The sequence below is a fragment of the Trypanosoma equiperdum genome (genome assembly GCF_001457755.1).
Source record: "Trypanosoma equiperdum strain OVI genome assembly, contig: ctg_687, whole genome shotgun sequence".
NCBI lineage: Eukaryota > Euglenozoa > Kinetoplastea > Trypanosomatida > Trypanosomatidae > Trypanosoma > Trypanosoma equiperdum.
Genome location: NW_027124628.1, coordinates 1 through 13,408, shown reverse-complemented (window position 1 = coordinate 13,408; position 13,408 = coordinate 1). Strand labels below are relative to the sequence as shown.

Here is a 13,408-nt window from a genome sequence, read left to right as displayed (position 1 = left end):
AAAAAAAAAAAGTGTTACAAGGAAGGGAAACAATGACACGACGATGTAACTCATTCATTTCCCACAGCCTGTCACGAATCCAGTTCAAGTCGCCCCAATTTTACCCTTGTGGTGAGTCCCCTCTCATCTACGACTTTGTAGCCGTCAAAATCTGTACAATAAAGTGGAGTAACACCTCGGTGCTGAGCAGCTAAATCTGGAAGACTCACCCACCGCTTGTCTTCAAAACTAAGCGGCAGTTTATCGGCATATCCCCGCTCTCTCCATGCCGCTTTGGTTTCTGAAAAAGACAAGACGGAATCTGATCCCGATAGGTAAAAAAATGAGCTGCATGGATGTATAGAAGTTGCATAGTGGTCAGTAACTAGCTCTGCAAGGTCATCCATGAGATTTGTCGTATTCACAAAAGGTCGCATGTCACGGTCACTCATTTTACCCGCCGTCACAGACCGTTCACCGGGCAACTTGAGATGGACCAATGGAAGGCGAAGACTCCCGTCTATTCCATACACTGTGAAGCTAAACCCATTTGCATGCGAAACAAAAATAAGCGTAGTATTCTCTTCTGACAGCAGTTTTTGCTCCACCACCTGCAGATATGATTCTACGGGTACTCCCAACACACTGGACCCGGCCATTGGATATGGTAAACAGAGCAGAGGACGATAAATTCCACGCACACATTGGTTTCGATCCACTATTAAAAAGCGGGAAGCACCGGGACCAACGGTTGATTGGCGGAGCAGCCGATCATTCGGGTGTAGTTTCGATTTCAACATCAGAGTTACGTTCTCTGGCGTCAGGGCAATACTCTGACGCGGGCGAAAGTCTCTCGCACTGAATTGCGCTACCGCCTTGCGGTACACGACAAAACAGCGGCTAAGCATCGGCTTTTTATGGTACTGCTTTCACTAAATTTTCCCGCAATCACCTACCCCTATCCTTGCTGAGCTTCAACCTCTTTGTTTCTATTCAGCCCTCGACTAAAATACGCTCCCCTACTGAAACGGCGGCAGAAAATATGCAAAGTACTGGAGAGGGCGGCGACTAACTCCGTTGTGTCCCAAGGAAAGATAATTCAAAAAAAACATGAATGATGGGCCAGCAACGGAGTCCGGGGAAGAGATTCTCCACCACCACAAGTTCGCGTACACAAATTAAGTGAATTAAGCGCTGACTTTCAGGAACCTATACCAGATAGGAAACACCTACTTCGTTCCATAGTAAACAACTGTATCCATTCACCCGCGTCTTCATAAACAATAAATAAATCGATGATCTTCACCCGAAAAGAATCGACGGTTGGTCAACTACTACCACCCTCCACCTGCTAACAGCACAAGCGGAATGCAGTAGAACACTGAAAACATTATATTCACCCATCCCCCTCCTCAGAGCATTACCCCTCCCCTCGCTGCCTTCAAGCCTCCAAAGAGCCTGTGATGAAATTCGCTTGGGCAAACCGCTAACGGCATCAGTAAACACTGCAGAGAAAATTTTAAAAAATCTGCATAAGTCAGGTGCCGCAAAACACAACAGTCGCGTTATCTGCTTGATAAAATTTCCGGCCAACCTTTTGATAGGTAGACATATCATTCCATACCATAAAGTTCCAAGTGATCATGCTACGTTGCCAGCAGGCGCGTCGACCAGTGTTTCTTGTGCCACAGAGCATACATCGCACGCCCACACAACAACAAAAAGAATAACACAATCCCCATCATAATGAAAAACGGTTTCAAATCCTTTTCCATTTGATCCTCGTAGTAAGCGAAAGGGATCCGCACGTTAAGGGAGAAAAGCGTTTGAAGTGTGATGAGGGGGTACATAATGTTAATCAACTCAGTAAACAAAACTGTTTGACGGAGTGCCTTATTACCGTACTGAAGATGGTGCCACGTGTCCTTCACATTCTGGTACCAATTTGTCAGTGCGACTGTGTCACGACAGTCCCCAACTTCATCACTCATACGATAAAGGTAAGCTTGAGCGCTCTCTATTTGTGTACGGCAAACTTTGTCTTTTGTGAGAAACGAATCCATCATATGCGAATGTAGAAGAACAGAAGCAATGTACTCACGTCTAGTCAACTCGGCGGCGTACTCGGCAAAGCACCGGCGCGCGTTGGTAATACGCTGCACAACCTCTTCGTTGTGACCTTCTGTGCTCTTGGAAAGAAACACAAGATCACTGACCTCGTCCACTATCATGGTTAGCGATTCGCTGTCTAATAAGTGTCCCACAACAATTTGAAAGAAACTAGCGAATATGAAAGGGGCCGTCATCACCTGCATGAGCCTTCGGTTGTTTGATGCGGGCGCCCGATTACCACAGTTAATCAGTATAAAACGCAGTAAGTCATCAAACTCATGAAAGGGCTCCTCATGCACCGTTACGACCCAATCAAAGAAAACTATAACAGAAACGGCGACAGCCGATGGGGTCGAAGAACGCGGACCGGCGCTCATTGCAGCTTCAAGTCGCTGCTGTATGACGCTTTTCACTTGATGGCGGCCACGTGCCACTTCCCCTAAGGCGATGGGTGTACACATGAGGTTAAAGAAGAAATATCCAAGCGTGGAATGTGCAATAACACGATCCATATCATCTGGATAGCAGCAGTGTTCGACTGTATCCGCCGAGACGGGGAAGTGGGAAAGAATATCCGTAACGAGAGTTTTGTTCTTTGTTTGAATATCCAACCACTTAGCAGGTCCTTCATGTGCTGCAATGGGCTCCGAAGCCATTGTGGATGATCCACATCTTAACGTCGGAAACTGCAACGATTCCCTCTCCGCGTACCTTAAAAACTGCGCAGATGTCGAGAAGTTGAGAGCAAACGGAGTGCTGATTCCATCACGCTGCGAAATGAACCACACGTGTTGCATGGCATCTTCCACACGGGCAAAGCTGCCGCCTGCATCGGATGTGTTTTCACTGATGGAGCCTTCGGCAATGTAACTGAAGGGTTCTCTCATGTGAAGGTACGATGACGGCCCAAGAGGAGCATCACGACATGCACCCGATCCCCTCCTGCGCAGGAATTCCGTAACCTCAGCATGTCTTTCAGGTTTGTCATCTCCTGTAAAATCGAGTAAGTCATCACCGTAGACGTCAATGGTGCTGAACAGCGTATATGTAAAGGGGAGTTCTGCATGTAGGGACCCTCCACGTCGCCGGGCTTTCATAACAGAAACTAAATGGAGGGCTCTACGTTCCAAACCGTCACCTGTAATTATGTTTTGTGTTACCGCCTGTCCACACCTCTGGTAAAATCCAAAGTCGCTGAAGGTAGTGACGGTTTATCTTTAACAATTCTTGGGTAAACTTAAATTGCTGACTGTATCGCACAGTAGCTTCAGCACTGTGCTTTTTCCGTTTCTGTAATGGCACAACAGTTGTTGACACCACCTCAAACTTTTGTAAACCCTTTGCTTTACTTTTCTCTCCCCCCCCTTGCCACCTCCCACCCCTTTCTGTGTGATGTTTAAAGTAGCAACGATTGGAGGTTGTAGGTTTTATTCTGTGTAAAGTGATGGAGTCTATGTGTTATGTGCCGTGGTACAACTCGTGTGTCAGCTGCAATTTCATGGAGATGTGTTAACTCCCAAATATATATATATATATAAAGGAAGCGCACCCTTTCCTACACAGGTAGATTTAATAAGGTGTAAGGGAACACAGGACGTTAACTAAAGCAAACTTCTTTATTGTTATTATATTAATTTTAATTTCACCTTGTACTGCCTCTTACTTCTCTCTCCTTGTTCGCTATGGTAATGCAAGCGGTACTCTTTGAAACATGTAACGTGTTCGGATGCAGTCGTCAAAAAAAAAAATGTAATAATGCAAGAGGGAAAAAAGGAAAAAAAAAGACGAGAAGAACCGAGTAAACACAATGTCATTGCAAAGTGTTCCTTTCAGGAAAGATACACCTCACGCACGAGACGTGCGCACATGTACATGTTTGTATTGAAATGAGAAGGTAACATTTAGCCAAAACGAACAAAAAGCAGTAACACCTTTCGGATATACACATATCAAGTTCATAGCCCCTATAACGAGTTGGTAAACATGGTTGCGCGTAAACACGCCTCCGTATCAAAGTGCAGAAGACACGTAAGCTGCGAGGTGTAAGGCAGATGGGTGCCGCCGCAGCTTGTCCGAAACCTGTCGATAATTCAATAAAAACAATAATGGTAACAACAGTATCACTAAGTTTTCGTAACAACAATAGGAAGTTTTGGGGCTCCGTAGAAAGGAAGGTAACACATAAACACCGATGTGTGGAAATGAGCAGAAACCTTAAGAAGCACACAGAGCAAGACAATCACGAATTTTGTAACCCCCACAATAAAAATAATAGAACAATTACAGGTGTTAAAGAACACAAATAACTGACGCACAGAAAAAACTCCTCACCTCATTTTCATTTGTCAAGGGAATAGAGCAAACTGAATGGCAGTGCATAACCCTCTGCATCCGCGCTTGCAACATTCTCACCCTTTGTTTCCCCTATTTTTCCTGTTCGTTTCTTCATTTCCCATCATGGCGCAGATTTATCACCGCTCTCGTCTAGAGTAACGATTGCTCCCGCATAACTTACAGAGGAGTCAGACATGTTTTTGCAGCGGTTGGATTGAGAGTAGTGAAGAAATCGCACAACGGCTTCCTTTTTTGAGTCGAGAGCTGCCATCAGTACCGAAATTGGCCGGCGCCCGCAAATGGTATTGTTTGTAGTCGATAAATATTTATACCAGCCGTCCATATCCCGCGCCTCCAGCAGTCGCATGCCCTCATGATCCATTGAAATAATAGCGTCACCAATGTCTGGATATTCCGCTTTCTCATAGTGATACATGTATTGAAAACGTGCGCCCCAGTGGCAGAAGTCAGAACTTATTACAAAAAAATTCTGATTATCCTTCAGGTACTTGGAAAGAACCGAACCTATCAAGTTTTCCATTTTGCGATTTGTTCCCCCGATGAGCAGCGGCACAAGTTCAACACGATCCATTGCCGGTTTGTAGCCGTTTGGTGGATAATGCAGTAGGTGTGAAATAAAGGGCAGTTGCATTTCAATCGAGTGTTCATCCTCATCCGTCATTCGATGCATCGTACCCACAGGAACACCGGCGGCGCGAAGTTCTTTTTCCACCTCCTGCCCCACCTTTGCGTTAACAACGAGGGGCCCAAATGGTGTTTCATACCTCTGCGCAGCACAAACCTCAACTCCATCAAACCCCTTATGATGTGAGGGACCTAACAAGAAGATGCGAGTAATACTGCGGCCTTTATGACCGTATATGTAATCACGGAGATGAACATACACATGAGAAGCGGTGTTGCCCGAGTAGCTGATTCCAGCGTGCGGACTTATGACACCAATCATCTTCTCGCTCTCTTTCAGTGGGGATTTGCTCGCTGTGCTAAACAATGTGTCCACAAGAGCTTTAAGTGCGTTGGGGGACCCCTCATACCATGAACCCGCATGAGTGGCGCGGCGTGAGTATGTCATGCCTTTCTTGATGTTTATTCCTTCTTGATCCACCAGACAGTGGCGTTGTTTCTTTTGTGGTACGTCACTGCTCCCCACTCGCAACCTTTTGGGTTTCGGTGCCGTCCTTGTTTAGTTTTGTTTATTATTTTCCCAAACGAACCCACGGGACACAAGCAAACACGAGCAGCCTGAATTTTGTCACAGCGCCAGTTGGGAGGTTCAGCGCGCAGCGAAAGAAACCGGAAAGGGAGCAAAGGCACCGCTTCAATCTTCTTTTAGTTGACACGAGGGTGTTAACGCGTGCTCTAGAGGTATTTAAAAAAAAAAAAGTATTTTGCGAACCACTGCAATGGAGAAGGCAAATCAGTTAAAAAATAGAATAGAAAAGATAGTATTGAGGAGAGATGAGCAGGAAAAGATGGGGATGAAAGATAAACTGGCGAAGAAAAAAGGTGAGGGATGCCGATGCTCTAATGTTTACTTCACATCACGCCACATAACATAACATAATATGACTTGTTTTTTTTTTCGTTAAAATTTGTGAGACTCCTAACATTTTACTCACCGCCTCCGCAACAAACAAAAATAACAACAAATCAGAACATATGCATGAAATGAATACATACACGCGAGAGAATTTATATGCATGTATGCCAAATTTTTCTCTCCGTTATTCTCCCTCTTTGTTTGTTCAGCGACCATCCCGCACAATCTTTTTTTCCTTTCGTACTTTACGTTGTAATATTCGTCATTAAACCCGTTATTATATTGGTCGCTTCCCCTCATTTTACGCCGCTCCTTGAAGCCCACACCACCGCACGCCATTTCCACAACTATAACAGAAGGCACAAAGACCGAAAAGCAAAAAAAAAAAATTAATGGAAACAACAGTAGAGAAAAAAGGAAAGAAGCTGCGCAATATCAACAAACTACACGTGAAAGTAAACTTTTCCCCTCCTCAAACTCAACATCCTTTCCTTTTGGTGCTCCACAACAACCCTTTTTTCTACCATTCTTTTTTACAAAAAAAAAAACAACAAATTTTGTTTCGAAAAGGAGGCAAAAAAAAAAAAAGAGAGAGAGAGAGAGCAGGGGGAAATAATCAAATATGTTTTTTCATAACCTTTTTTTCGCTTTGCAGCTTGGGGGGAGGGAGGCACACCTTCCCCCAATCGTCATTTCCACATCGTAATTGGAAAAAAATTTACCAAAAAAAAAGATGCAGAAACACGAAGGAGGAAAAATGACAAAAACAAAAATGAAAAAGTTTGTTGGAAATATTGTAACATGGAGTTTCGTAATTGCCGCAAAATAGCACGCACTCATAAATAGAAAACGGCTCAATCGTGGCTGTGAGGAATAAGCAAAACAAAAATGAAAAATACAAAGGTAGAATTTGGTAAATCGAAAGATCGACACCACCGAAAAGAACTGGAGGAGGGGAAAACACTACGAAAAGGAGCAGCAGAACGGAAAGTAAATGAAAGGTCACAAATACATTTATACATCTAGAAGGAAAAAAAGGATAAATGATGCAAAGGGAACTGCTCGACTAAAGCCGTTACAATAATTCGAAGCTTACGAAAAATAACTCAGAAAAGTGAAATCACTCATACACAGAGAGATGCAGACAACGAAAAAGCGTTTGCTAAATGGGTCGACAGCTAGGCTACAAAAATAGGGGGACAAAACAAAGGGCTCAAGAGGCAGGAAGAAAAAAATAGTGAAACCGATGCAGAAGGGATTCGTGGTGGGAAGGAACAGTATTGGAATAAAAGAGCGAATTCAAATGGTGGAAAAGAAAAGCAGAAATGTTCGCAATAGGCCACATCTCTCGAAATTCACACGGTCTCAGCTTAATTATTTGTTGCTTGGAATTGTTGCAACGTCAAAAATTGCAACTACCGGGCGATGATCACTTGTTTGCACCGCCTGGACGTCTGTGTAGAGTCGTATTCTTACCTTTCCAACACACGATTGAGCTGGCTTCTTGAACAAAACGCGGTCACAGTAGGCCGGTATGCGCTTATCAGTAGTACTGTAATTTCTACTCCTCAACTCGTACTTGTAAGTTGGGCGGAAGAAGAGATTGCCCTCCTTAAACCCCCTAAATACTTCACCCTTCGCTCTTTCTCGATTGAGCTGGTCGTTGTTACAAAGTACGGATCGAACATTCTTCTTATTATCAATTATATCCCGGATCGCCTTTGATGTACCGTCGAGACGGTAATTCAGGTCACCTCCAAAGAAGACAAGGTCAAACTCATCCGTCGCATCTCGACGCTCTTCTTGCGGTTGATTCTTCATACAAAAAGGAAGTTTCATTATACCAACTGGGCCTCCATCGTCTTCATCACGTTCGTTAGACACAGCAGCTGAGCCATTCATTGCTTTACAGCCGCCATTGGAGCAAACAGCATTTTGGCGCGTGGCCTGATCTTCCGTGATGTTTAACCCCCTTGCGCTTTCGGTGTCCAGAGGGCAGCACGCGAGAGCTCTACTCCTCCGGATGCTTGCGTGAAACTCTTTAAACTTCCCACGAAGTCCCACATGCAACATCTTGACAATGTTCCGGTAGTCTCTATTTCGTAGACCAACTGCATCCTGATGGGCAGCAAGATGAGCGCCAACAAATAAGATCGTGAAACGTGCTGGCTGAGGTAATGCACTGTGTAAAGAATCATCACCACCACCGCACTCTATTGGGTTCATATGAGAGCAAGAAATGTCTTGGCGCTGCTGTTTTGATGCCCGCGCACCCCTTCTATGGCCGCGAGGATCACTCAACGCATTAAACCTACATTCTGTTGAAATGGACAGGGCAATGCCCACGCCACCTTTGTTTCCGCCTAAACCATTGCCAATTCCGGTTCGCACTTTCGCTTTTTCCACATGCCCCACATGGGGGGCTACATCGTGCTTTCTAGCGTAGACCAGCATGTGAATGTACCAGAGTGAGTTGCACCCCACTAGTTCATACGAATTCTTGAGGCAAGCCTGCGTGATATGATCTCTCCATTGTCGCTGCTGTTTTTTCTTGGCGTACCAGTTACAACCGTTTTCCTGCGTGCACACAACCACAAGATGGGCGTTGGGACAAATGCAATATTTTGACACCCTGTAAAAGTCTGGTTTTGCGTGCGCCATGTTCCAGGTAATGTACGCCACTCGCAGCACCTCCCCAGGAATCCATGAGTTACGCTTCAAAGAATCCGGCACGGGGAAGGTTTCATTACGTATAACGAAAGGAATACTGTGGAATTCATCACAGAACTGGTCAAGCCGGCGCGGTAGGGAAGTGGCAATGGCAACCTGCATGGCATCAATGTCCAACTGCTTAGGAATGGCACTCGGATCACGGACCGAATTCCTAGGAGGTGTATGTTGTACTGAACCGCGTTTGCTCCTGTCGCCCCTTCTTCCATTTCGAGGGGAATGACATCTCGACCGCGACTTTGGGCTTTTGCTCGATTCCCGCACTGAACCGGGACCGGGCGATGTGGCGGTAGTGTTCTCAGCGCCTTCCGCCACGTGATCACCCTCGGCAGCCCTCATTCCACCTCCTCTGCAACCTGAGCAAAGAGAGAAAGAGAGAGGAGGGTTTTGGTGTGATGCTCCCCCCCTTCTTTCACCCACAGAGTTACAAAAACTACAACACTACTGAATGGGAATGGACAAGACAGAAGGGCAACAACCATGCAAGAAATAAAATAAAATAAGAGTTTTGATGAACTAGACAGCGCAAGGAAATCGTGCGGGAGGGGAAACAAAATCCTCAAGAATTGGCAACACGAAGCGTTGAGCCCTTCCAACGTGTAGTACGAAGAAGGTGAAACGCCAATGTTTGTGGTTTAGCTTCGCTCCGGTATGAAGCGAAGAAAGTTTGAAGGTATGTGCTGAAGTTGTCAAGTGCCACCACTGAAACAGTGGAGGTGTGCGATCATATCAGAATGACACTATCGCATAAATGCGAGACCACCGAATTTAAGGCACCGGATACACCTCATCAATTGTTCCTCCAGTAATCATCACACCTCTCAACTACCACAGTGCTCGGTTCCAACTAGCAAACAACCAAAAAAGGAACTCACTAAACGATAATGTTATACGTCACCGCCCCACAACGCCTCTTCCCGGTTGAAGCTCGGCGCTGAGAATGACAAAAAGAAAGTAGAAGGGGATGACAGTGAACAAAACTTCTGATGATGCACTGCAGCACGGCGTCCTTCCAAGTACTACCCACACGCGAACACAGCGGCACAAAGATGCACATAATTCGCCTACGCAAATCATATTGAACACGTTTCAATGAGCCGGAACCGCAAGGAAGAAGTAAAAAAAGAAAGTGTTTGAAAGGGAGACCGTTTCCCTCCATTTCTCAGTACCGAACTATATTACCTTACTCCTCAATATTCTACGACTGCTACACTACATGTTCCTACTTCACTGTTCTGTCCACTGTTAAGTACAGCGTCCCGCTTTTCCCCTCTCCAGACAATGATAATAGTAAAATAATCACCCTTCGTTAAGCTCCCCATATCATACTACTCCACTCGCCTAACCTCTTGCTCTCTCTCTTCAGGGTATTTACTGAGGTAAGGTAGGGAAAACCAGTCACTCGCCAGCCCTACTAACAAAAACATCTAAACTGCATTCATTTCTGCTTCCGCTAAGGCCCGTTCCATCGCGTCACGTTTTTTTATATAGTTAATGTACTTGTAACGGCTTTCATTAATGTACCACACTTCGCCCTGATTGGGAAATTCCTCAAGTGGGCGTTGCCACCAAAAAACATCAGTTTCCCAATCCCTCGGTGTGCCAAAAGAGCGGATAAACTGGCGGCCCGGGTAAAACATGTTGCTCATCATGGCACGCATGCTAACGATGTCGAGCGCGTTACGGGCCATATAATACATAGCTCCGAACAGCACACCGAACAACCATATGTCCTTCCAACCACAACGTAGATTACTATCACTCCAAGATCGATACCAATTGTAGCGCTCTACTTCGGACACAACAGCAGGATCCTCCACACCAAATACAAACTCCTTCTTGCAATGCATTGATGGCACTTTATATCCAGGAGGTGGCCAGTCAGGGTTCCAGGAACGGGTTCGTATAGTGGGTTGAATCTCATCCCACTTCATGATAGTGTCGGACCAATGATACCACGTTTGACGGTTCAAGAGTTCCTTAGGTACACTCCGGAAACCGGGTCGGTTCTTCTTCCATGCCTCGCCAGGGTAATAAAACTCCTCAGCATCCCACTGCTCTTTCACGGCATAGCAAGCAGCAACCTTTTTGTTCACCCCAGGTTTTGTATACTCATCAAAGTGTTCATACAGACGGTACTTTTTGGGCGTGTGTAAGTCTCCGTGATCGGTCGTTGAGTTGTCTTCACGCATACCCTGTTCAAACTCTGGTCTGTCATGTGTTTTGCGGAACTCCGAACTCGAGTTAATGTTTTCATCGACTCGGTGGTAGTCCCATTTATCCTTGGACCGCTGCGTGAAGAAACGAATGTTGTCTAGCTCCTCTTTCGTCACTTTCGTTTTACCCTCGTATGGTATCTTCCACCCATGGAACCCTGCGAACTGAAAAGCATGATACTGACGCCTTTGGGTACCCACAGACGGAACTAAGCAGCATGTAGCACCAACGGCACCACCTACCGACCGCATTTAACCCGCTGAAAGGACTTGAGGAAAATAGCGAAGAAAGCAATGGTCCTTTTGTTTCTGATGATTTTAATCGTTTATGTCAACGTGCCAGAGAGACAATTTACGGGAGTCAAACAATAATTCAAAGGAAAGACGGTTGAATTTAATATCTGTCAATGTATTTAGTGACATTAAAAAAAGTAATGTGGGAAATGGAGGAAACAAGAAAAAAAAATAATCAACGGTGCACTTTTTGTGGGTTACACCCTAGAGAAGCCAAAAAGCATACATCCCAGAAAGATCGTACGTCACTCCAATAAGTTTCGCGAGGGAAAAGAAAGTAAATAATTAAAACTGTATGTGATGATTAAAAAAAAAACACCTTCGGACGTGCATTTACGCACCTGTGATACAAAGGGTGAGAATAAATAACGTCCTAACAGCAACACAGAGGGGAAATAAGAAAAGTAAAATCATAGATGTGACGAATGTTATTTGTCAGGTACTATGCACGAACTCGCTTACGCCCTTTAGAAGAGCTAAGACGGGATACCTTCCGTCCAGTGGTGAGATATCGCAAATCCATGCGTGTTTGAACGCTGAGCAGAGAGACTACATCTTGTCGTTCAAGTATTGCACTTACTACCGCTGCAGAACGTTGCTCACTCACAGCCCATTCAAGCGGTGCTTCTAACGAAACGATACCGCTAGTTTCAAGTCGCCGCATCATTGATTGAACCTGTTTCATCTCAATTTCCATGGGACAAGCGACACGAAGGTACTCTTCTATTTCACCCATGGTTATACGGCCACGGGATACCGTGGGAGACTTTGTTAATATAAAACTTGTGAAGACAAGGAACGCAACTTCATCTGCATGGGCCCAGTCGTTGGTAATCCCCCTACTGGTGCGATTTTCTGTGGTACCTCTCTCGTTCCTACAACCATAAGCTGCAGCGTCATCCTTGCCTCCCTTCGTCGGGTCCCTTCGCGCCGACGAGGAGCTCGCATCGTACATGTTCATTTGCGACAAATTGTGTGGCCGCAGTTGTTCGAAGAATTTGTGTCGAATGTTAATAGAGAGCGTGTGGTGACCCGTGTCGAGTGTGGCGATATCGGTGCTGTTCTTTTCTTCTCTGTAATGAGCCGCAACAGTGCTGGGACTGGCAGGGGCAAAGCAAGGGGGTTCATAAGAGGGAGGTGTTACATCCTCGTAGTATTTGAGTTGCATGGTGAGGACACGCTCGCACAGTAACGGTGGAAGTCCCTCCACAACCTCCATGAGTTTGGTGATGATACTTGCCAGCGCTTGCTGTACCTCCTGACGGCAGCGACGTTTTCTCAATACTTTACCCATTTTATCTCCTCCTCCTCCTCCTCCCACTGTGCCAAAGGAGCAACTGAGGTTTTCCTTCATCGATTCACCTGTAAGCGAGAGTGCGGCCCGCTGGCCGCCGGGGCTGTATGACACCATAAACGAGTATCTCTCAAGTAACTCAGTGCAGTTTGGTTCGTGAACACAAAGTGAGAGTTCCTTAAGGTAACCCCTGTTGAGCGCGTCGAAAGCACCCTCTTCCATCCAGCGTGAAATGGCACCGGCATCTCCAGATGAGCGAACAAGCTGCTTCAGCTGCAGTCCAAGAAACTGACGGGGTTGATACGATTCATCACTGCACAATCCACGAAGGTAAGTGACGCACGAAACGGCCACACGAATAAAGTTTCGTACGGCTGCAAGACTTTGGGTCTGAGTAACCTCCGTCGCGGTGGATGTCATGTAGTTGCGATAATCTCCGACAGTAATCTTCGATTTCTTTTTCTGTTTGTTTTCTTTCCCTGGCCAATTCGTTTTTTTTTAAGGTCCTTCTTCCCAGCCGCACAGGCCGATTTTCCCCAAAGGCCGATAATAAACGGTAAAACGATGGCACAAATTGGACAGCGAAACAAGGGAACCACTTCAAAAAAAAAAGACTACAAAAATTAAGGAAAAGCAGCATATAGTGTCAGCAGCTATAAACAAGGGCGCAATCAGGCAGATAAAACGCAAATACTACACAAGGTAATCGATGGCCTTCGCCTCTGCTGAGCAGTTCACACCTCACAACAGTGAACATGAGAAAGCGCTATTGGTGTTGGCGTGGAAAGCACTAACTAAAAACTAACAAAGACAAATCTCATTGAAGGAATTGGAGTAGTGAGAAACGAATCCTGCGCGCCTCTATTTCTTCGCTGCCTTACGAGCAGC

At 45.6% G+C, this 13,408-nt stretch overlaps 6 protein-coding genes across 6 annotated transcripts; all 6 read right to left on the bottom strand.

Moving 5' to 3' along the window:
- Positions 1–71: 71 nt before the first annotated feature.
- TEOVI_000319100 (uncharacterized protein) lies at positions 72–887 on the bottom strand (the record flags this gene model as incomplete). The annotated part of the gene is made up of 1 exon (XM_067226143.1): positions 72–887. The coding sequence occupies one exon, from the start codon at positions 885–887 to the stop codon at positions 72–74; it is 816 nt and encodes a 271-aa protein (XP_067082244.1).
- A 738-nt stretch (positions 888–1,625) lies between these two features.
- Positions 1,626–3,188, bottom strand: TEOVI_000319000 (uncharacterized protein; the record flags this gene model as incomplete). Its single annotated transcript, XM_067226142.1, has 1 exon — positions 1,626–3,188. The coding sequence occupies one exon, from the start codon at positions 3,186–3,188 to the stop codon at positions 1,626–1,628; it is 1,563 nt and encodes a 520-aa protein (XP_067082243.1).
- Positions 3,189–4,546: 1,358 nt separating this feature from the next.
- Positions 4,547–5,518, bottom strand: TEOVI_000318900 (AmmeMemoRadiSam system protein B, putative; the record flags this gene model as incomplete). The annotated part of the gene is made up of 1 exon (XM_067226141.1): positions 4,547–5,518. One exon carries the CDS (start codon positions 5,516–5,518, stop codon positions 4,547–4,549), a length of 972 nt encoding a protein of 323 aa, XP_067082242.1.
- Positions 5,519–7,360: 1,842 nt separating this feature from the next.
- Positions 7,361–9,055, bottom strand: TEOVI_000318800 (endonuclease/exonuclease/phosphatase, putative; the record flags this gene model as incomplete). Its single annotated transcript, XM_067226140.1, has 1 exon — positions 7,361–9,055. The coding sequence occupies one exon, from the start codon at positions 9,053–9,055 to the stop codon at positions 7,361–7,363; it is 1,695 nt and encodes a 564-aa protein (XP_067082241.1).
- A 1,088-nt stretch (positions 9,056–10,143) lies between these two features.
- Positions 10,144–11,184, bottom strand: TEOVI_000318700 (uncharacterized protein; the record flags this gene model as incomplete). The annotated part of the gene is made up of 1 exon (XM_067226139.1): positions 10,144–11,184. The coding sequence occupies one exon, from the start codon at positions 11,182–11,184 to the stop codon at positions 10,144–10,146; it is 1,041 nt and encodes a 346-aa protein (XP_067082240.1).
- Positions 11,185–11,668: 484 nt separating this feature from the next.
- Positions 11,669–12,940, bottom strand: TEOVI_000318600 (putative HORMA domain protein; the record flags this gene model as incomplete). The annotated part of the gene is made up of 1 exon (XM_067226138.1): positions 11,669–12,940. The coding sequence occupies one exon, from the start codon at positions 12,938–12,940 to the stop codon at positions 11,669–11,671; it is 1,272 nt and encodes a 423-aa protein (XP_067082239.1).
- Positions 12,941–13,408: the final 468 nt, after the last annotated feature.